Source organism: Rhodamnia argentea, chromosome 10 (assembly GCF_020921035.1).
Source record: "Rhodamnia argentea isolate NSW1041297 chromosome 10, ASM2092103v1, whole genome shotgun sequence".
NCBI classification, from domain to species: domain Eukaryota; kingdom Viridiplantae; phylum Streptophyta; class Magnoliopsida; order Myrtales; family Myrtaceae; genus Rhodamnia; species Rhodamnia argentea.
This window is the reverse complement of record NC_063159.1, coordinates 8,617,452-8,639,697: the sequence shown is the minus strand read 5'-3', so window position 1 is coordinate 8,639,697 and position 22,246 is coordinate 8,617,452. Positions and strand designations below refer to the sequence as shown.

General features: G+C 39.6%; 4 protein-coding genes and 1 long non-coding RNA gene across 10 annotated transcripts; 2 read left to right on the top strand and 3 right to left on the bottom strand.

The window, feature by feature from the left end:
- The first annotated feature begins 3,050 nt into the window (after positions 1-3,050).
- LOC115739077 lies at positions 3,051-3,751 on the top strand. Its single transcript, XM_030671945.2, has one exon. It carries the CDS (start codon positions 3,217-3,219, stop codon positions 3,583-3,585), a length of 369 nt encoding a protein of 122 aa, XP_030527805.1. The 5' UTR covers positions 3,051-3,216; the 3' UTR covers positions 3,586-3,751.
- Positions 3,752-5,422: 1,671 nt separating this feature from the next.
- Positions 5,423-6,113, top strand: LOC115739236. Its single transcript, XM_030672241.1, has 2 exons — positions 5,423-5,676; positions 5,888-6,113. Exons 1-2 carry the CDS (start codon positions 5,423-5,425, stop codon positions 6,111-6,113), a joined length of 480 nt encoding a protein of 159 aa, XP_030528101.1.
- A 2,316-nt stretch (positions 6,114-8,429) lies between these two features.
- LOC115739076 (thioredoxin-like fold domain-containing protein MRL7L, chloroplastic) lies at positions 8,430-19,690 on the bottom strand. 5 transcript variants are annotated; one of them, XM_048271234.1, is made up of 8 exons: positions 19,660-19,688; positions 19,575-19,584; positions 10,977-11,032; positions 10,477-10,634; positions 9,853-10,394; positions 9,090-9,171; positions 8,897-9,008; positions 8,430-8,813 (listed from the first exon to the last, which is right to left on the bottom strand). In XM_048271234.1, exons 4-8 carry the CDS (start codon positions 10,630-10,632, stop codon positions 8,692-8,694), a joined length of 1,014 nt encoding a protein of 337 aa, XP_048127191.1. In that variant the 5' UTR covers positions 10,633-10,634; positions 10,977-11,032; positions 19,575-19,584; positions 19,660-19,688; the 3' UTR covers positions 8,430-8,691. The 5 variants fall into 5 exon arrangements, with proteins under 5 accessions (XP_048127191.1, XP_048127192.1, XP_048127189.1 ...); XM_048271235.1 differs by lacking the exon at positions 19,575-19,584 and having other exon boundaries at positions 19,660-19,690; XM_048271232.1 differs by lacking the exons at positions 19,575-19,584; positions 19,660-19,688 and adding an exon at positions 11,232-11,362 and having other exon boundaries at positions 10,977-11,067.
- Positions 13,155-21,714, bottom strand: LOC115739074 (poly(ADP-ribose) glycohydrolase 1-like). 2 transcript variants are annotated; one of them, XM_030671941.2, is made up of 11 exons: positions 21,441-21,714; positions 21,121-21,318; positions 20,621-20,724; positions 18,779-18,980; positions 18,568-18,672; positions 17,958-18,076; positions 17,200-17,343; positions 16,108-16,249; positions 15,802-15,996; positions 13,859-13,921; positions 13,155-13,498 (listed from the first exon to the last, which is right to left on the bottom strand). In XM_030671941.2, the coding sequence occupies exons 1-11, from the start codon at positions 21,678-21,680 to the stop codon at positions 13,325-13,327; spliced, it is 1,686 nt and encodes a 561-aa protein (XP_030527801.1). In that variant the 5' UTR covers positions 21,681-21,714; the 3' UTR covers positions 13,155-13,324. The 2 variants fall into 2 exon arrangements, with proteins under 2 accessions (XP_030527801.1, XP_030527802.1); XM_030671942.2 differs by having other exon boundaries at positions 15,802-15,990.
- On the bottom strand, positions 20,356-20,606 carry LOC125312623. Its single transcript, XR_007196678.1, has 2 exons — positions 20,489-20,606; positions 20,356-20,448 (listed from the first exon to the last, which is right to left on the bottom strand). It is a non-coding gene; the product is annotated as an uncharacterized LOC125312623 (long non-coding RNA).
- Positions 21,715-22,246: the final 532 nt, after the last annotated feature.

Here is a 22,246-nt window from a genome sequence, read left to right as displayed (position 1 = left end):
CCAATTAGATGAAGACATTGACTTTGTCAAATGAGAAGCTTTGTTTCTTTGGCCTTATCCAACGAGTAGCATATTAAAAAACCTAGAAAACAAAATGCCTCCCTCAATTTGCCTTTATCAAAACATTTGATTCAAGCTTAGTCAGCAATTTGGCATCACAGGTCATTTGCATTCTTCCCTGCCCATCCATGGTGATGGCGATGCCAACACTTATCAGATGAAAAAGCCTCCGAGCAGTGTTTTCCACATGCAAACCATGGGCTCTTTTCTGTCAAATTAAGCACCAAATTCGGCTGACTAGCTAATCGACAAATTCGTTCGAATGAAATCGACTTGAAAAATAGGATCATACCCCGGAATAAAATGTATTCCCTCTGCCAGATTCCTAACTTTTCGTGCATGAATTCCGTGCCGATAATTTCTTAAAAGCGTTGGCAAATTGCAAAACCTACCGGTAACTAAGTTTTGAACGGCAACTTGTTTAGCTTGGAATTTGTTGGTAAGTTGCCAGCATAATTATACAAGTACCGGTCGCATCGGTAACTTTTCACTGTGTTGGTACTCTCATAATTATTGTAATAGTAGGGCAAGTGTTGGGAAACAATAGTATTGTTACCAGCACGGGACAATGTTCCAATTTTTACCATGTGGATCGGAAGGATCATCCTTACATTCCGACTGGAGGCAGAAGCAACCGTGGGGGATGATGGCCGGTGCTGACCACAAGCAACGGATTTCAGATGATTTATATTTCGGAATCTGAACAACTTTGATTAGTATAGACAGGATGAATGTACACATAGCTGACGAAAGTGTTTGGAAGGCGTCAACCGGGGAATGTTTATTAAGGACAAGCGTGCATCAATCGTAACCGGTGCAATTTCTAATGAAGCACCTGATTGAGGACTTAGAACCTGGTCCAGAACCCTCTTTCAGTAATGCTATTCCTGTTGAATTCTAGCTGTCTGGGCTTCTTTTGGCTCCTTTTGCTATCGGCTTGGACCTTTTGTTCAGGTATTGCAAGTTTGAAACCGGATCAGGTGCTTCTGGGACGTTATTTATCATATTTCCAGAACTCAGAAACAGTAGACGGTTGACGATCACTTGATCTCAAGTTCATCAATTAATGTAATGTAGGAGGAATCTTGACGAACCCTTCTTCGAGCTGATCGATCCACGTCCTACATCGCAGCTAACGCGAGTCGCTGTTGCTTGGCGGACATCATCGCATCCCTATGATCAACTCTTGCACACTTCATTTTTTGGTTTTTTTTTTTTTTTTTTAAAGATTACCTTTTGCCCTTTTCGTAAACGAGTGTAAAAAGAGGACCCCATAAGAGAGATTAGATAACACAATAGAAGCAAAGATACGAGTCTTTAGGAAGATGAAAGGGACATGGCTGTGGAGTTAACGCCTTGAAGGCTTAAGCACATTTGTTAGAGACTTGAGAGATACAGATCGGTGAGCTATTACGCACTCTTTCAAGGATGGCTGCTTCTAGGCAAACCTCCTGGTTGTCTTTGCATCCCTACCTCCTTTATCACCGAGCGGTCATTTAGGGGTCTTAGCTGGTGATCCGGGCTGTTTCCCTCTCGACGATGAAGCTTATCCCCCATCGTCTCACCGGCCGACCTTGACCCCTACTATTTAGAAGTCATATCTAGTATTCAGAGTTTGCCTCAAAAACGTGATTTGATGGAAAAGTGTCAAAAAACTCATAAACCTATGCATTAGTGCTAATTCAGTCATAAACCTTTTGTATTTGTGCCAATTAAGTCCTAAATCTTTTAGTAGTGCTAATTCAGTCTTAAACTTTTTAAAGTAGTGCCAATTTAGTTCTAAAAATTTTGTATTTATGCCAATTGAGTCAATTCGGTCAATTTTGATTGGAAATCACCGGCATGGAAGTCAATTATTCTACGTGGCACGGTTGATGCTAACGTGGATATTTTTTTAATATTTTTTTTGATATTTTAAATAATTTTTAAAAATAATTTTGAAAAAAACTAGAAAAATGCTTAAAAAATTATTTAAAACATTAAAATAATATTAAAAAATGTCTAAGTTAGCGCTAGCCATGTCATGTAGGACAATCGATGTTCACGTCAGCGATTTTCAATCAAAATTGGTAGGATTAACTCAATTGGTATAAATATAAAAGATTGAAAATTGAATTGGCAACAATACGTAAGGTTTAAGACTTAATTGACATTAATGCAAAAGGTTTATGAATGAATTGGCACCAAAAAAAGGTTTAGGATTAAATTGGCACTAATACAATAGGTTTAGGACTTTTTTGACACTTCTCCCCGTGATTTGGCTGGATCAATTTGCACCGAGTCATCGATTTTAGGAATAATTCCAAATAAAGGCTTGGAAAGGATCTCGTTTTCTCAAATAAGATCATAAAGTAAACCTTCTTTCAAATAAGGAATTAAAGTACCCTAATTATATTCAAAGAATGGCTTGATCAATGATATTTTCGTCATTTTCTTATTTTTTTTCCTTTTTTCGCCGGTGGCCAGTCTTAGGCAATGGCCCTTGATCAAGCCATCATTTGAGGGGAAAAAAGTAAAAAAATTTCAAAAAAATATAAATGATGCAAATACCCTTAATCAAGCCCTTTTTTAAAATTAAAAAAAATAATTCAGTCCTTTATTTGAAATAAGGCTCAGGCTCTTATTTGAAAATGTGACGGCACTTCAAGACCCTAATTGCGACATTTTCCCTCAATTTTAACATGCTCTTCTTCTTCAAGACCCTATCTGCTTACCCCGGCCCGCGAAAAATTATTAAATGATTTAAAATATCTCTGCTGATCTTCAGCCTCAAGGATGACGAAACTGACAAGGCTGTGATTGAAAGTTGAAGCCTTGAAGTCTAATATACTAGTTAAGAACAAGAAAGACGAAAACAAAGCCTATGATTTTCGGTGGTGGGGCTCTCCTAGGTGGCTTCAAGTCAAGAAAATCGAAAAGAATTTGCCGTGTTAGACTTGTTATTATAACCTTGGCAGTTTTGCAGAGTCTATTTATAGAATACAAGGGAGAAAAGTAGAAGAGGCCTCTTGGAACATCCTCCTCTCCCATTTCCACCAAACCCAACATTGACAAAACTATCCTACTCCATCTGCTCTTTTCCGTTGTCTTCCCTTCCTCAACAACAACCGAAAACGCCCCCAGGAAAAGGGAAGTCAAGAGGGTTGAATTTAGCAAATGGAGGGTCTGATTCCAATGATGTACAGAGCGATAAAGAGGAACCGAGTTCGGAGCCGATACGAGTGCTTGTCGGCCGGCGCTTCTCAGACGTACAATGTTGCTGACTTCTACATGAATGGTCAGGCTCAGGCTCAGGCTCAGGCTCAGGTTCAGCCCCATTTGTATTTGGGGCCTGCCAGCGACAAGGCGATTTGTGACCAAAGCCGTCATCGCCGTTACCGCTCGACCGGAGATTATTCGTTCGGGCTCACGCCTGGCGGCGATGGGGACGACATGAACGCGTGGAAGGGCGTTGCTCCGCATTCGAAGCAGGTGGTGAGGTTCAGAAGAAGCCACAGCGTGCTCTCTTGTTTTACCGGTGCCTAGGTAGCTTTCATTACGAAATTTCTCAGTCTCTTGCTCTTCCTCTTCCTCTTTTGGTATGGTTTGGTTATGTCGTGAAGGTGTTAGGATTCAGGAACATGAAGTCTCTGTTCAAGTCTGTAAATTTGGGTGCTCCAGAGACAGAAGAAGTCTTTACTTTTTCTCTGTTTTTTTTCCCCCAATTCTCTTTGGGACGGCTTCAAGCAGAAGCTGCAGAATTTGTAAGCCAATAAGGTGAAGCGAAACCTCATAAGTCATAAGCAATGCAAATACTTCCTCCTAAACTTCATTCTTTGTTGATGATTCAGAGAAGGCAGTCCTGATAATGTCGAATACATTGAAGTCGATAGCATCCCGCTGTGGTAATTTCCTCCATGTGGTAGAAATTTTTCTCGAAAGCGGTCAGTAATCTACTGCTAGTAACTTTTCAAGCAGATTAAGCGTGATCATATGACCTTGGGGGGAAAAACCCACCCTTTGAGCTATTCGTAAGTTCCTCGACCTTCGATCGTGACTACTCGAGATTAGATCGGTTCTAAAGGAGCATGATTTGGCTCACAGTAGCTTAGGCATTCTGGTTTGAATTTCATCATGCTCTAGCCTTCTGGGTTTTGCAAGTTGAATTGGATGGCTTAAACTTCAAAATGCCTAAAGTTGGATAGATTCAGAGTTTCCCAGTTGGTAGGAGTTGTCCCCGTCAATATCCATAGGTTAGCCCTTGTTTTCCCCAGCTAGTAACAAAGCAGAAAAGAAAGTACAGTTAATTTGTTCGTTTGCTTAAGTAACATAGTAAGCACATCTTATCCAAACCAAAATAATAATAATAATAACAATCATCATCATCATCTTATGGCCGTGTTCGATCATTTTAGTGTCGTGCGATGTAACGGGGGACATTACATGCCAGACCCGGAACCAAGCAAGAAATTTCCGACATAATAGAACAGAGCAAACATTGACTAATCCTATGTTCGAGAAATATTATCCACTAAATTTCTCTTCACATTATCATTTCAAGAACAACATTGTCCGAACAAAGATGCAAAAAGGAGACGAGAGGATCTTGTAGTTAAGCATTTTGAATCCCAAGCCGAATCATAAGAGTAAGTATCACAGAAGTAGCCGCACTCCAAAATAGCTTCCAACATCCTTAAGACAAACCAACCCGCCTAATCAACTGTCCAAGAATCGTAGAGTTGCACCTCATTTCATACGCAAACAAATCATTTTGATTATAAATTATACGATATAATTTCATTTTCTTAGCAAAAGTAGAGAAAAAAAAAAGAAAAGAAATATGTGTTTTTTCCTCAAATTCTAAGTTTAAATAAAAAGACACGACAAAGATAAAAACAATAATGATAATACATAGGCATTAGGAGCCAATAGGGTTCTCTGATCAAAGAAAGTGAGATTCAAGAACAAGTTTAAGATATAACAAATTAAATATCAAGAGAATGCTTCGTGTGACCAAAATATTGGGGGATGAACTGTCCCTCACATTCTGTAAGCAAAAACAAAATACAGCTGATGAATTTGTAATCATCTAAGCCCAACAACTATAAACTATTCACATGGAACAAAGTCCAACTATGCTTTGTCCCGATCAAACAAGCACGAGGGGTGAAATGACCAAAATCGATGAGTTTAAGAACCAAAAAAGGTTACATAATCAAGCAAACTCTATTCGAAAAGAATGACCGGCCAAAGAAAACAATCCAACCATCGTGGACGGAGACTTCTTTCTGTTCTCTTTATACCTGCTTGCTCTGGTGATCTGTGGCTCGGCTGCTGGCAGCGGTGGAAATGTATCCCTGAAGAGTGAGTTTCTGTGCGGCCAATGCTCCTGAAGAGTGAGTTTCTGTGCGGCCAATGCTCCAAATGTGACACGTCGACATGCCCACCAAATGAAGCCTACCCCCACAAGACTGCTTGGGACAACACTCTCATTGCCGGTGCTTTGCAATCTGATTATGTCGCCGCCAATGACAGGGGAGTTTATTCTGTCTCAAATATTGTCGGTGGCAAGTCCGCCAAATACAATGCCTATTTTGGTTGGCAATCTTCTTCCGGTTCGGATTCTGATTATCACAGGTAATAAAACAAACATAGCCAGAGGAAAAGAGATATCTGCAGGCGAATTTCTAGTAGATTCAAGATTACAGGCGGTAATGTGTATTGCACTTATTTACACTCAATTACTCGATTCGTAAGGTTGAACTAAACAAAAAAAGGTTGAACTAAACAAGGCAGTGGTTTGTGTTGTTTCGATTTCTAAAAAACTTCCTACTCCAATGCCCCACAGATTGAGCAACTACATGGACAAGTGCTCCGGGGGACAAAGTTACCTTACTGTGGACAAGCATGGGAAAGTGAGCCTGCGGTCATTGAAATCGCTAGAAAACATTGCCGGTGCGGACTGGAAATCTATTAACCCACCAAAGAAGTTCAACCACCGGGAATTTCGATTTTGGGTTTCCGGTAGTACTGGCAAATGCCTCACTGTTTTCTACGGGAACAGTGAGAAATGAATAGTCAGAGTATCAGACTGCAAGTTCGATGGTGCCAATCCTGCCCAGCTCTTTGCCTTCCGGTTCCATTACCACAAGACCTTCTGCTGCTGCGGCCTTCACAATAAATAAATGTCTAGGAATCAGTCCAAAACAACAGGCAGTTTAAGCTCAACAATAGTCATGAAGGCCACATTATGTCAGCCAATATTTTCATGTGATTATGGACAATAATAAGATGTTATGTAATTGTGCATCGATACAACTCTTGATGCCTCCTATCACTTTCAAATAATGACTCCGACATCCATAAGAGGCTGTCAGAAGGGAGGAATTTCTTTAGGCATATGACCAGTGCTATGAAATGATGCTCATGTTCTTCAATTCCATTTATATAATGATGACAACTTGTCATTAATTGAAATGCACGACTCTCCTTGATTGACAGTGAAGAACAGCAGTCTTACGACCTCCCCTAAGCTCTCTCAATAAAACAGTGTAGACCCACGACCCAAGCAGCACGAATGACAAGAGCTCATGATATTCAAAGCATATAAATTCTGATGCACATTATGGGAGTGATCAAGATGAAACGGTCTCCTCAATGGTTTCATTGCTCTTCTTGATCGCTTCACAACTTCACAAATTTGTAGTTAAATCAAACGAGCCTGTCATCACAACCATATGGTATAGCCCTTCTGTTCTGTTCCTTCCGCGTACCTTCAAAATGAATCCAAGTTATCCATGTCAAAGTCACCAATATACCTTTTCTCTCTTTCTTACTCTTTCTTATGGTGATCGGCAGTGCTTGTCTCCATCAGACAATTCCTTACTCTTCCTCCTCTTCTCCTTCATTTTCTTCTTGAAGCCCTTGTCCTAGTCATTTTAAAGGCTACCTTTTCTCTTCCAATTCTTTTTCCTCCTCGATCTTCCTCTTTACTTAGATACCCAAGAATCAGAATCAGATTCATGACACTGATCCTTCCTCTTGATGATTTCCTCTCATCCTCACATTTTCCCAGATCGTTCTGCAATTATTTACTCATTCCCAAATAAAAAGGGATAAGTGCACTGAAAGTCCTAAAACTTGTCATGAAGTGCAATTGAGTCCGAAAACTTTCAAAATGTGCATTCAAGTCTTAAGACTTGTCACAAAAGTACAATCAACTACTAAAATTTTCAAAAAGTTTAATCAACGGAAGGACTTGATTTCACCATTTCAAAATGTGCATTCAAGTCCTAAAACTTGCCACAAAAGCACAATCAAGTTCTAAAAATTTCAAAAAGTCCAATCAACGGAAGGATTTGATTGCACCAATTTGACAAGTTTTAGGATTTGATTGCACTTTTTGAAAGTTTTAGGATTTGATTACGCTTTCTGAAAGTTTTAGGACTTCCAACACATTTATCCCAATAAAAAATATATGAATGGAGCCCCACTCAAATCTTCATCTTGGGCCGAGGTGGAGGGTTCAAGTCCCTCCCTCACTATCAGCTGTATTATTTTGATTGTCCTTACTATCTCTTCATCTACTTCATCCAGCCAAGGCACATTTCTAAATATGTGGTCTTAAGTCTCAACTACAACCCGACATTTTCTACATAGCTATTCTTAACTATAGAAACATCTAAATAACCCGTCAGATATCCAACATCATCAAACTTCTTGCATGGATCCTGTGGCCGATCAGGATTCTCCTTACTAACATGAGTAAAAGGCAATTCACCAAGGAAGCTTGCAATGCGTGTCTCAGCTTTATGTTCGGCCAAAAGATTTGTGCTTCCCAAGGCAATCAAAACAATCACTAAAGGGCTTTTCCCTTACTAGTCAAAGGGCGCTTATGGGGAACAGACGGCATACAAACCCTACCTGTTTTAGCTACTATCTTCAAAGAGGAAGATTCTAATTCTACAAGTGCAATGAAAAAAATTCAGTATCATTCTCTAAAGTCTCATCCACCAATTCAGCCTAGATCAAGTAAAGAAATGTATGAAAATCCAGAAATCACGTTGAAGGCACAAACAGTTCCTAATGAAGGAAAACAAGTCACTTGCAACCAAAACTACCTAAAGAACCACCAAAACTAGCTACGATAAACAAGATAAGCAGATAAATATAATTCAGAAAATAAACAGCGCATTCACATAAGGGAGAGAACTATTCCTGATATTTTCAACAGTTTGCGGATGCATTACCTTGTTTTAGACAAACGGAATGAGTGCCGGTATATAGTTGGGAAGACTGCGTGCTATTAGCTATTTTGAGTCTCATATGATCAAAGATTCCCTTTATGAAATTGGGCCTGCTGCAAAGCAAGAATTCGAATGCTAAAGGCGAAGAGTTACAACACATAAAATGCATTCAGACCTACTCATCTGTGTTCACCAATTAAATTTGTATTCCAAGATTAGTTTCACTTAGATACCCAGAACAGGGAATTTTGTAATACTTGCTCTCCATCGAAACTGTTCATAAGTAAATGAACAGTAACAGTCGAGCTCGCTACATCAAAATTGTCAGATTTCCGCAATGATGTGCACTGCAACAACAGCTAAGGGTATTAAGAACTACTAAGCTGGACTACGGATATACTATACACTATACTCGAACACATGGAATCATTTCCTGGCTATCTTCACTGTTGTGCAAACATGGTGGCTTGGCTGCTCCATAGTAGTAGAACGCCATTATCTTTGAAAACTCATCCGCAGTTCGAATAGCTGTGTTGACAAGTCAAACAAGGGTCATAACCAGAATTATGTTGCAAGAACCCTTTCAAAAAAATTTATGAGCAGTAAGTTACCCTTTTCACGATATAAAATCTTCCCAGCTTTAGTGAAGATAATCTCAGGAAAGATGGAAACTTGTAGAGCAGATATCAGCTCAGGCTCCTTAATAGCATCAACTGCAACACACTTTTTAACAGGAAAGTAATAACAAGTCAGAAGGTATTAACAAGGTGATAGATGATGGGAATTAGGCATAATGCTCCTTACTCTTGGTGAAGGTAGTCTGCAGTTCCAAATTATGTGCACGGCTTTCTCCAACTCATCCCTGATCTTTTCATTCTCTTTTGGCCTAAAAATAGTTACAAATTTCCAATAGAAAGGTTTCTTTCAGCAATGGTACATACGCAAACCGTATATCTAGGGTAAACAACCAAGATCTACATATTATCTACCTCCAAGAGCTACAGCCATTTCTACGACATAAAGTAGCCAAACAAACATATTAAAAGCAAATAATTAACCACTTTTCTTTTCTAAACTAATCTAGGCAATAATCAAAAGATGTACATTTACAATTTGTCTTCCGATATTTCAAATGATCACTAGACACAACAGAAATTCAACCAATTACAGCACTGGTAAAAGTGAGTTCAAGATACTAGCATTTTCATGTTTTGCAAGCCAACATACTTAGCTAAATGAATTTCTAGCTTCCAAAAATAAGTCAAAAAATCATTTAACTGGAAGAAATCTACTCAAGTGACTTCGTCGCAAAAGAACTACAAAAAGTGGCAGAAAAGAAAATGCAACTGTGCATGCTACTATCACCTTAAACTATGATTCCAAAAGGGAAAATGTTAAAAAGTGAGCATCATGTACTCTCTCAAACAACAAAGAAAGAAAGTGGCACTGATTTCCCACATGAAAAGAGAAGATATGACACCTTTTAAATAGCTTGGCAGGCCTTACATGTATCGACTTGCAAGCAACATAATTGTGGAAAGATGAACAATGAGAACCATATACTAACCTCTTGTAGCGGTTATGAACAAGAACAATCAAAGGACTAATATCCTTGAAAACAGCTTCCTCCCATTCAGAAGTAGTGATATCTTTGATGGGGCGGATATAATTATCATCTTGCCACACAATTTCATTCTCACTGTCATCATTTTCATCATCTTCTTTCCTAACATTCTTTATGGTGATTTTGTTGAAGAATTGGCCCAAATTGAAACCCCAACCATCAGCATCATCAGGCCAATCAGGATCATCCTCGTCCACAACGAGGGGATAATCAGCCAGGAGCTTCTGCATCTTCTTCCTCCTCTCGTCAAGGTCTATCTCCTCCTCAACGTCAGGATATTTGTCGATCACTTCTCTAATTTTCCTTCTCCACTCCTGCCTCTCTTCAGGATCCATGAGAGGAGGGTCATTGTCCTTCACCTCATCATCTTGCTCCTCGTACTCAGAATCACTGCTATCATCATCTCGCTCTTTCTTTCCACCAACAAATTTGGGATTATGAGACGTTTTAGACGCTCCTACGACAATGCTTTTCATATCCTCACCCTAATTTGCATGGAAGATAAGAATGAGAGCCAATGCGAAATTAAGCATTGAAAGAACTTAAGTGGACACCAAAGAATCACACCCGCCAAGGTGCATGAAGATTAACCGAGGAGAGACTAAACCATCCCTCTGTATTCTTCAAGGGAGTCTTGAAGCTAGAAAGTACAGTAGAAACTGTTCTGCGGCCTTTCCGAGTGCACAACGGAACTTGAAGAATACTTGCTTGCTGTAGTGCCATTTCTACAAAAAGCCAATTCCAATCAAGCATAACATCAGCAACATGATATCATGGCCTTTCAACAAGAAGTTTTGAGAAAATACTAACACAAAAACAAAAAAAAAAGGTTCATTGGCTCAACCCCATCATATTATTATTGGCACATCCCAACTCCAAGCTGAGTACAGGGACGCCAACCGCGGTAACGTGCAGAACGAAGGCATACCCAGTGACCATAACAGCATACGAGCCTTATAACATATAGATCATAAACTATAGCCATCATTTCGACCAAAGAAAGAAAACCCATAGCCATCACAAAAAATTCACCGAAAAGTTAGGAACCGACTGCTGAAATTCCTTACCTAGAGCTTGGGAATGGGCTCTCACCCACAAGTCTGTCCTCAGCTTCTGCAATTCCCTCCACTTGTCTCTCCCCGAGCCTCTTCAACAAAGCTGAAGATGGGAAGTTAGCTAATCACCAGCGTGCGGCGTACTCACAGAACAAATACACTAGTGGGGATTTATATATGTGTTCGAGACGCGGAAAGAGTAAGAAAAAAAAATGGAGAGACATAGAAGAAGTTGCAGACAAGTGGAAAGTGGAGACTGACCTTCACCTGGCTGGTTGGCTTGGAGCTGTATGGAATTTGGTGGCGCATCACCTCGCCTGCTGAGAGAGAGGAACAGGGGATTATCCAACACACGTAAAAATCTGTGCTTTTGGGTGTGAGAGAAAAGACAGGGGAGGCGACTTATTTTTTAAATATATATTTTTAAATTGAAAACAGAAAAAAAAAAAAAATCTCTCTCTCTCTCTCTCTCTCTTTTTAATTTCATATGTCAATATTGATAATATGAATTTTAAGAGATTGTAACAGACAAAAAAAGATTAAATTGCGACGTGAAACTTTTGAAATTTGCAATAAAGAAAAAGTCCAAACAAAGTTGAAAACCTCATAAAACTTTAGAATTTTCTTTTTTATCTTTTACACGACGCAATAATACAATAAAAGTTCTTGATTTTATTTATTTAAGTCTCGAAAAATTTTAAAATGAAACTGACTTTGATCTGCCATAACTATTAATAAGCAAATAACTCCAATATCAATGTCGATTCACAACGGATGTTTTCAGAGACATCCGACGTAAACAAAATGCTAAGTTCACAACGAAAACATATTTTTTGTAATTTTTATGGTGCGTTTGGTTCGGCTTTTAGAAATGGGCTTTGAGCAAATGCAAATGTCTTTAGCTTAAGTGGCTTTGGAAAATGCAAATGGCATTTGATAAAAATCCTTTAAAGAAGGAAGATGAATTGTAGTTGGATTTAAGGTTTTGAGGGCAAAATAGGCAATTCACTATTTTTCATTAACGGGGCCTTTCGCATTCTGAAAATGCTTAAAGCCCAACGCTAGTAGGGGCTTTCAGCCTTCTTAAGACTGACATTTGGCCAAATGTCCATTGAAAATGCTTGCCAAACACCCCAGCATTTTTCCAAAGTCCAAAATCCTTGAGAAAGCTGATTCGAATGCACCCTTTATCTGATGTCCATCAGGGATGCGAATGAATCTATGATGACCGATAAATATTTGCAAAGAGCCTTCTCAGTTCCAAAGGGCCTGGTAACGCAAACTCTATGCTCTCACTCGAGCGACTGCTACAATCTCTCACGGACACCCGGTGTACTTGAGGATAGGAGCACCGGCAACTTAAGATTGGCTTGTCTCTCTGTTTTGTGTTTGCATCAACCGACCGTGCATTAGTTGCGTCGATCTTGCGTTTTGTTCGTGTTTCGCACGGATAAAGGGGTGAAAGTGAGTTGTGTGAAGTCTTTTACAAGATAGTTTTGAAGAACAAAAATGAAAAGGCAAAGGGAGCTACTGTTCATCATCTTGAGGCTCCGGCAATGGCTCTGAGGGCCATTGCGAGCTCAAGCGGGGGCTCCGATGTGGACCATCGGCGACCATGACACTCGACCATCATTGTCCCTCGACCTCCAGATCTTGCCCAATAGTCACAAGAGAGGGCAACGTTGGAGAAGATGAACAGACCACCCCAGGCGAGGGCTGCTGGAACCAGACCATGGGCCACTAAGGTCGCGCGACCTCTCGAAGAAGATAGACGACGATGGGTTGAAGAAGATGATGGGTCAAGCCTTGACCTGTGCGACTTCGATGGTCGATCCTCGATCGACATGCAATCCCAACCTAGGCGACCTCGACCTCAGCAACTGGCGACCGCAACATAAACAACCATTGAGCACATAGACATACTTTGAAGAAGACAGAGAGACGATGGGTTAAAGAAGATGAACAGCGTTTTTTGAGAGCAAGAGCGCAATACAAAATTATCCGTAAGGTTGCACTGAAAGAAAAAAAGTCATTAAACCCTACAAGCCCATGACTTAGGCATTTAGTTTTCCCAAAGTGGTCCAAATTTATTTTCGCCAAACAGCTTGACTTTTTCGCATGGGGCTTTAGATAATGTAGACGGGATTAGCCGATTGAAGATAGCAGGCTACCGCCGGTTATTGGCTTAAATGGGCATCAATATAATTCATCAACTATGACCAGCACAACACCTCGTGTTCCCACACATCGGTAGTGACCCTTCTACTTGAGGATGATTTGATGTATAAAAAAATTCTACTCGCTTAATCTCCACAAATGCACACATGTTAATTCGATGCAAAATGTAAAGTTATAAGAGTCTAGGTAGCATCAAGTGCATTAAATGTCATGGCATCATCAGCTGTCACAGATGGAAGCAACCAGGCGAAGAAACCGAGCTTCGTTTCTTGTTTGAATCTCTGCGATGAGTACTCCACCAACATATTCCAAAGGTCTCCCACTGTCCATCCATGCAACAATATCCATCGACTCACCTGCTCGACATCATAAAAAAGAGAGCTGATCTCCTTTAACGTTGGGTTCACAGAATCTAGCAATTGAAGAAAAACAATTAACGACCATGATTGAAGGCAAAAGGCTAAGTAAAATATGAATAACACCATCCCGTTTGCTATTATACAACTGCTACAACATGCAGCCGAAAAGCAAATTAGGAATAACCTTAAAAAAAGCTTCGGAAATAAAAGGTGGGAAACTGAACTTCCTTGTGGAAAATAACTGGTGGGAACTTAAAGTCAACAGAAACTTAGTGTCAGAAGAATGCAACAGAAATTGGAAAGATCTTACTAAAGCTACTGCCATTGATCTGAACCATGCGAAATAACAAAAAGTACCTGACGTAGGTTCTGCAATGCCTCCACACCAAATGTATAATATGAAATGAAGGGTCTCAATGCCTGAAAAATATGCAGACAGACATGAATCTAATGAAACAAAAATGTTGAAATGTCATTCTCAAAAGAGACATCGATGCCCTACACATTCCATCAACTAGTGGAATCTGTTGAAAATTTAGCAAAGTAAGAGCAGACTATTATGTCCAAACATAAGAAAAGAACAGGACGAGGTTTAAGTCAACAAAGATGAAATCCTCATATTGCAAAATCTTTGTTTTAAGATATCCGAAAAACCTAGTTCTACATGATCAATGCCAGCGCAAGAGGCTTAGTTGCAGACATATATTACCTAGCACTGCCAACCTCCTATCCTCAAAACTTTAGTTAGGTTGTCTAATGTATAGCTTTTCATTCTCCAGCAAAAGATAATAACAGATGAACCATAAGGAAAATCCAAAAGAGATATTTATGGTAAACTAAAATGGCCCATTTTCATTTTACCCTGCCAAGCTACTCTTACCCTATAATATCCCTCTTAGTGATCTACTTTACAGTCCCCTAACCAAATCCTTAATAAAAGTTGACCAATTTCTACAGAAAAATATCTCCCTGAACTGGCAACTCTAGTTTTTTCAGATAAATCCATGTCATCCCTTTAAATACTGTACTAGGTTCATCTGTTCAATCACTTTCCACTCATTAAATAACCTCACAAAGTGAAATGATTCAATTAACCAGAAAAGCAGGGTTTGGCAATGGGCAAATAAATTCTGATCTATTTTATCAATGAAAATCCTTAAGCAATCAATTATCATAGATGATAGTTTGGCAAGTGTCCATACTCCATCTTCTTCATGTTTTTCGCAACATTCTAAACCCTCGTTTTAAACTTAACTATGACTTATGCTGACTATACTAAAGTTGGCAATTGACAGATAATGACCACCATAGTAAGAAAGTATCCTGCCAGAAACCACCTTCACAAGTCTTCTTAGTACTTGGCTCCTTCATCTACTCATTGACAACCATAATAATTTAGCATCAAAACCTTCAGTTTATTTTACACTAAAAAAGTCCAGAAGCTAATGCCAATGTCTATGATGGGCCAATTCACAAGCTCAAGTCCTTTCTGCAGACCATAGAAGCTGAATGGATTTTATATTCCTCACCAACGTTTGATCTGGCTTGGTTCAAATTATTCACTGAACTAGGTTGAGCCCATTTTAAAATTTTGTGAACATAGGCAGGCTTAGATGATGGATTTCCTTTCTGGGCCTGCCCAATCCATCCACCTTGAATATTCTCATGCAATTTTGCTAGCTCTTTAAGGTAATTGAATGGGTCCAGAAAAGATAGAGGGGATCGTATGGCCGAATGACAGAACCTTAGAATTTTGGCCTGATCAGCCATGATTGCCCAAGCCCTCTAAAAATCTGGTTCACAAAATTATTAAAGCTTTCTCCTCTTTAGGTTATTGACTGTAGACTTGTCTCTTCTTTTCTTTTCCATATACATTAAAAAAGACCAATAGATAAGTGTGGGCTGCCTATAATGAAGTATTTTTGCCACTAACTATTCTGACACTTCTTAAACTGATCCCATGTTTCAATCTTATATCTCATACCACATCCATCTTTTTTCTGACAAAGTTGTTCCTGTCTGGTTATGATCAAACATTTCTACTCACAAACTTCCTTCTTGTGATGTACCTGCATCTCAAAACTTCAAGCATCCTCATGCTTGGAAAACTTTAAATTGATCATTCAACTATACTTGTTTATTGTAGTTAAGATGTTATGCACTGACAAACGTCATAACACCTTGTATATTCCTAAATGTGTAGACATCAGATAAACCTGCTCACTCATATTTAGCATTGCCACATAAAATAAAATGATTCTCAATTGTAAGATATTGCTAAGTAAAAAGGATAATATCACCTGAGAAGCAGCAAGCCACTGAATCACGCTCTTCAGCTCAGGATCACCTCCAAAGGCTCCACAACCCCAGTTTCCCGTCACAATTCCAATATTGTCATCATCATCAGGTATCTGAGTTAAAGCCTCGGCATCTGGGACCTCTTTGTCCCTTGCTCCTCCTTCAGTTCTTGTGAATGTTGCAGGATCTCTCTGCAGTCCAAAAACAGACAGCATCCTCAGATAAGTAGAACTGGATTTACATATACATAGAAACAATGACTTAACAAAAGAAGAAAAATGATACTGCAAAATGTGAAAATCCCTGACCAAAGCATCATCCCCAGATACATGATTTGAGACTTGGACTCGGCCATCAACCAATCCTGCTAAACAATTTTCCTGGAAGACCCTCTCATACAACTGGTACTTGGAGTCATCAGAGAAGCCACAAAATGCCTTATTAATCTCCCTGTGATTGCAACAAGCAAGTGAGCAACATCTAAAATCAATCAAGGACTTATTTCTTTCTAGGCCATCGATGGAAAGTTCCTCTATTTTACTTCCTTTCCGACCAACCAAGGAACCAATAGAAAAGACAACTCTAAAAATTTCCGAGACAATTTATTCTTGGCAAATGCGGTTTTGTCTTCAGCTCAGCTGAAACACATGGTTCTCAGAACCTTGTTCAATTTGGATATTGTTTAATACTCTCCTTAGTCTCACTTGTCTTATAGTTGATCATGCTATAAGTTTTTGCTTTTGTTTTTGTTTTTTTTTTTTTAGCTACAATCTCATTTTAGCTTCCTATTAAAATTGGATAATCTAATTCTTTGTTACTTATTATGAAATTTCATTTGGCAAGTGAAAGGAAAAGATCCAAGGAAGAAATGTCTCCAACTACATAACTGAACAGTCTAGTAAGACATCATCTTCTCATTGATACGTTTTCGACTCTCATTTGACCGGACTTACCTCGTAGACTGTGAACCCTAGAGTCTACTCTACAACAGAGCCAAATGACAGATTTAACATCCTGGACACAATTTCATAGACAATTCAAAGGGAAATTCCAATTGCTTTGATTAAAAGTCGCTCTTCATATGATCTTGATTTTGCATTTTTAAAAGCTTTATTTGATAAGAAAATCCATCCTGAAGATGCCCTGGAGTGGTTTCAGCAAGTGACACTGTATCCAAGATTAAGCCAGCACGAAAAAGGGTAGAATAGAACCTTCACTCCAACCTTTATTTCTTGACCCTGTGTATTACTTGTAAATCCAGCAAAGAGGGCATTTAATGAATTGGTAACTAAAATAAGCGGATTTCCATTTGAGATGGCTTCATCCTTCTTTCTTGTCCAGCTTACACATGTAAGAGCTAACGATGACAGGAAATCATGGGGAAAAAAACTCCACAATACCTCAGAAGGAGTTGTAATTTATACTGCTTAATCCCTGGTCTGCATAATGCATCTATTGCAACATTTCTCGTTCTACGCCTTCCCATGCAATCAGTGTCTCTTTTGTCAATATAGTCACCAGAAAATTTGAATGAAGAAGCATACCTGCACCCCTTCAAGTTCAAGCACAATTCAGAAGCCATCATAAAGTGAAGTCAATTCAGACAGAATTAAAAGATGTATACCTACCAGCTGAATAATCAAAGTAATTTCTAATAAAAACAAGCATGTTCAAGAAGGATTACTCAGTTAGCTCAAACTCAAATCAATCACAAAATTGTGCATACACCTTCTACATTAGAAACCTTCTTCTGTGGAAGCCTACAACAATTGTTTATAATTCTCCATCGAACACTGTCAATTGAGCGAAAAGAGAGGAGGCAAAGAAGTAAACATTACTAAGCAGTCCGCATCCAACTCTGAATCTGACGTAATTTGAAAAATTCCATATTTTCATTTTTCAGACAGGGAACCAATAGTGCTACAAAGTGAAAGCAGCTTGTCTTTGAGGACCTGCAACACTTTTTATGTTGTAATATTCAGAAATTGAAACGTGAAAAAACAACAGTTCATGTGGACATCTTGATCCAGTACGAGCCATAGTTCAGTCCATAGATATTACATAATTCAAAATTCTCGCAGTGACATCGATAATTAAGAAAAGCATCACAACTACTACATATCACTTTGAGTTTACCAAGGCAAATGTCCATACTCACCCTGTATAATTTGCAAACCTTTCAGTACCCACAATTTCTATAGCTTCATTGTCTGCCAAGGCTGGCAAGAAAAGCATTCCGACAATCAATTCAGGATTGATCATGAAAAGTATCTCTTCCTGCATGTTATTTGAGCAGCATATCATGCTTGACCATAAAAAAGAACACCATTAAAGGCAATCTAATAAAACAACGAAAACATAGGTACTGCTTGCACATGATTTAAGACTCATTATGAACTCCATTATCACATCCATCTTCCACCCGTCCGGTGAAAAGAAAATTCATTTTCCAGAAAGAACTTCTTTGCCGTTTTAGTCTCTAAAGTAAACAAGGCCTAAAGATCGTCAGAAAAGGAGATGGCAGAATCTGGAAACCTCAAGTATGTCATTGCCAAACAATACTAAATGTGACTCTCTCGCCCTTCTCTGAACTTACCTTTACAGAGGGAGACAATAAGAAAGATGCATCAGATAAACCACCTAATAAACATCTGTAATCTATGGTTAAGTACAGCCATGAACATCCCAAGGATCTATTAATGCACTGCCTAACACAAATTAACCTCTTTCATTTGTATAATCAAGTCCACACATCTAGGAAGTTATACCTGAACACAGCCCCTATTAAGAGCACCACCGCCAATATATTTGTTTGCAAAATCAACTTGAAGAACTTCACCAGAATGGTCTTCCATGAGGCCAGAATCATGTACCTAAAATTTACACAGAGACCTCAGAGAAGTATGAGAAGGAAAAACTACATAATGCAAAACAAAACAGGTTCAACTACCTATTTCACTTGTTCGTTCCAACTGTTACCTCAAGGTGGCAGAGAGGAAAGGCAGACTTACTCCAGAAGTCCACCATCCCATAAGGCACAAGAGGATCACTTTCCAGTGGAAGAACTTTCCTCTCAAATGAGACAACCCCCACAGGAATAGTTGAACTTATACGATGAAAATAGTGTGTGATACATTTCATCTTGCTTTCTTGCTTTTCATCATAACTCTCATACAGATTCCTGAAAATGATGCCAATGTATTTCCCAAGATTAAACAACAAAATCAATATATCGTCAAAAAAAAGTTAAGAGGTACAAAGGCACAAAGACGACATGCTCCTCCATTCTAATCCTATCCATCAACTAATAGCAGCCTTTCTAACGGCCCCTGAAATTGTCCTCAAAAGTTTTAAGTGTAATGACGAGGATCGCTTAGATGGCTGGGGCAATCATCTCTTAAAGGGATAAAGTGATAAGCATATGGTTAAGATGCAAGGGACCACTACATTTAGTTGTCCGACAAACTAAAGAGATAGAGCAAATGAAGCAAACCATGGGTATCTCCAAGAAGCTCAGGTAATGATTGGAAACTGGACAGTAAGAGATAGGACATTTATAAGTTGTAATGATAAACACTGTGCAAGTAAAATGTCACCGTTGGTCCGTGTACCTTAGTTCAAAAATCGAAACCGTCAAAAGGTGTCCATCCTTAGTTGGTCCACTAATGGAATTTGCTAGCATGGTTTAAATGCCATTAGAAAAAGTGTCCATCCCTAGTCGGTCCACTAATGGAATTTGCTAACATGGTGTAAATGCCATTAGAAATTTGCTGACCTCTCTCTCTCTCTCTCTCCATCCCTAGTCGGTCCACTAATGGAATTTGCTAACATGGTGTAAACGCCATTAGAAATTTGCTGACCTCTCTCTCTCTCTCTCTCTCTCTCTCTGTCCATCCCTAGTCGGTCCACTAATGGAATTTGCTAACATTGTGTAAACGCCATTAGAAATTTGCTGACCCCAAGCAGCCATTAACCCAAGCTTGAAGAAGATGCAAACACCATGACTGATCTTGACGAAGCTCGAGTGGACATGGCCGGAAGCTCGAAGAAGCTCTAGCTGCCGTGGCAGCAAGGTTGACGAAGCTCAAGTGGTCATGGTCGACCTGGACAAAGCGTAGTAGGCTAAGCTCGAACAGTCATGGCTGTGTTCAACGAGGGCCATGGCTGTGAGCTCAAAGAAGCTCTAGCCACTATGGCTAGGAGTTCCAAATCTCTCTCTCTTGCTTTATTTTTTAAAAATTTATGTTGGCTAATGTGGTGATACCACAGGAAAAACTTTTCAAATCAGAACAGTACACATGTACTCCGACGTCCAACTCAGCAATCTGGTTGTCCATGTTAGCACAAATCAATCGACAATAGAAAAGTATAGGGACGATTTTGACCGAAAAAAAGTTAAGGGATGGTTTTGAATTTTGGGCCAGAGTACAAGAACTACTAGTGCCATTTCACCTACTGTGAGTATTCTTAAAATATTGTGAAGCAATAAGAATTCACATGGTTGAGGAGTCATTGCTCAACTAATGATCTTATTTACTGCAACAGTCTCTTTAACATTATCCATACAGTATGGGAAAAATGCACCAAGATCTCCATGCACAACTAATTATTTGAAACTAGTTAACAGACAGAACCAAAGAGATTCACAGCTAGAAACTAGTTAACAGAGAGAACCAAAGAGATTCACACCTTACTCAAATCTAAGTCCAGTCATTACAGCCAAAGCGCATACACATCACAATTAAAATCTTAACAAAATGTTAAAGTACAGACCAAACAAGGTTATTCTACATAAATACAAATAACTAGAAGGTTACATACGCAAACAATTTATCGAAGTTGATCATGGGAAGATCTTTAGAACCTCTCTCAATGACTGGGAACAGGGAAAAGAAAGAGCAAGCCAGAAGAGCAGCAATCAATTCCTGAAAAATATGACCATACAAGGACAATTAGGCATGAATCCTACAGCTTCATTCCCCCAAAAGTGCTCTGATTCAACCAGAAGTTTCCTCGGTTTATTCTAAACTCTTTTCACCCTAATTATACGCAATGCATAAGTAAGACCAATTCTCCATCTAGAAAAAGCAGCCATTCTAAATAATTCATTCTGTTCACCGGATGTACACCATTTTCGAACACCGTCAATTACAACAGAACGACCTTTTATCTCAAACCAATCACACTACCAGGAGCATCTCTACTCATCATAACATAAACCACTTCTCGCCTTCGAAACAGTTAAGCTTTTTTAACATGCATTTCGTATTTATTTAGTCAATATAAGTCAAAGTACGGAAAGAATAAATTCCAAATCGTACCCGGTTCAGGATAACCATCCCTGCTTGTTGGCGGTCCAATATGCGAAGACCGGTTCTGACCCGCCGTTTCCTCGAACGAGAATAGCCGTAAGGATGTTTCCAGTGATCTTCCAACAGCTTAGGCAACCGCAGCAACAGATTAGCCAGAAACGGGATTACCTCCTTGAACCACTTCTCTGCATCCTCGCGAGACATGAGCTGCAGGAGAAATTTCAAACTCAAACGCACACGAAGACGCCAATCGCACGCACGCATACGAACGAATAGAACTTCAATCAGCAAGCTAGAAGCAGACGAAATTGATGATTAATCCGAAGTACATCGTCGAAGAAGAGCGCGTAGCCTTCGGCAGCAAAAGGAGCGAAGAAGGGCTCGGAGCCGTCTCGCATGTGAGAGACGGCCATGGCGAGCACTTCGCCAGACTCCACGCGGCTGTGGTCTGGGCCTCTGGACATGGCCTCCAGAGCCTCCACCGACGTCGACGGCCACGAGAGCTTCGACGACCTCAGTTCCAAGGGAAGGAACGGCAACATCGACGTCGCATCTTCCATTTCCTCCATCGGAAATCTTTCTCTCTGACCGACGATGAAGATCGAGAAGTGGCAGTCAATTTCGCTCTGTTATATCAAGTAAAATAGGACTTGGAAAATGAATTTCATACAGCAAGCATGAAATTACCCAATTAGCCTTCATGAAGAAGAATGAATGCGAGTTGTTTCCAAGGCCTATCTAAAATAGACATTTTTCAAAATACAAGTAGTGTTTGGTACATATTTGAAAAACAACTTTGACGTAAATATTGTTCGGTGAAAAATGAACTTTATAAAGTATTTTTACTTTTTAAAAAAAAGCGGCGGTCGGCAATGATAGCCGGCGGGCGAGCGCCCGGGGGGGTGGTGGGCAAGCGGCGGCGGGGGCTTGCGGGAGGCGGCGGGCCGGCGGCAATTGGCTAGCAACAGCGAGGGCGGGGAGGAGGGGGCTGCCGGGCGGGGGGTGGCGGCAAGTGAATGTGACAAAGTTAAAATAAAAAAAAAAATAGTTACATTTTGTAAAAGTCCTTTAACTCAAAGTACCTCTTTGAGCATATGTACTTTGGGCTAAAGGACTTTGAAAAATATTTGAGATG

Excerpts from the sequence above, each read along its gene's own strand:
- LOC115739077 (XM_030671945.2), top strand. The coding sequence starts at position 3,217 with ATGGAGGGTCTGATTCCAATGATGTACAGAGCGATAAAGAGGAACCGA.
- LOC115739236 (XM_030672241.1), top strand. The coding sequence starts at position 5,423 with ATGCTCCTGAAGAGTGAGTTTCTGTGCGGCCAATGCTCCAAATGTGAC. Across the intron at positions 5,677-5,887 it reads TCGGATTCTGATTATCACAG|ATTGAGCAACTACATGGACA; the intron begins GTAATAAAACAA and ends AATGCCCCACAG.
- LOC115739076 (XM_048271235.1), bottom strand. The coding sequence starts at position 10,632 with ATGGCACTACAGCAAGCAAGTATTCTTCAAGTTCCGTTGTGCACTCGG. Across the intron at positions 9,172-9,852 it reads GTTCATAACCGCTACAAGAG|GCCAAAAGAGAATGAAAAGA; the intron begins GTTAGTATATGG and ends AACTATTTTTAG. Across the intron at positions 8,814-8,896 it reads GATTTTATATCGTGAAAAGG|CTATTCGAACTGCGGATGAG; the intron begins GTAACTTACTGC and ends TTGTCAACACAG.
- LOC115739074 (XM_030671941.2), bottom strand. The coding sequence starts at position 21,680 with ATGGAGGAAATGGAAGATGCGACGTCGATGTTGCCGTTCCTTCCCTTG. Across the intron at positions 18,077-18,567 it reads TTAATAGGGGCTGTGTTCAG|GAAGAGATACTTTTCATGAT; the intron begins GTATAACTTCCT and ends AATAACATGCAG. Across the intron at positions 17,344-17,957 it reads AGGTTTGCAAATTATACAGG|GTATGCTTCTTCATTCAAAT; the intron begins GTGAGTATGGAC and ends GAAGGGGTGCAG.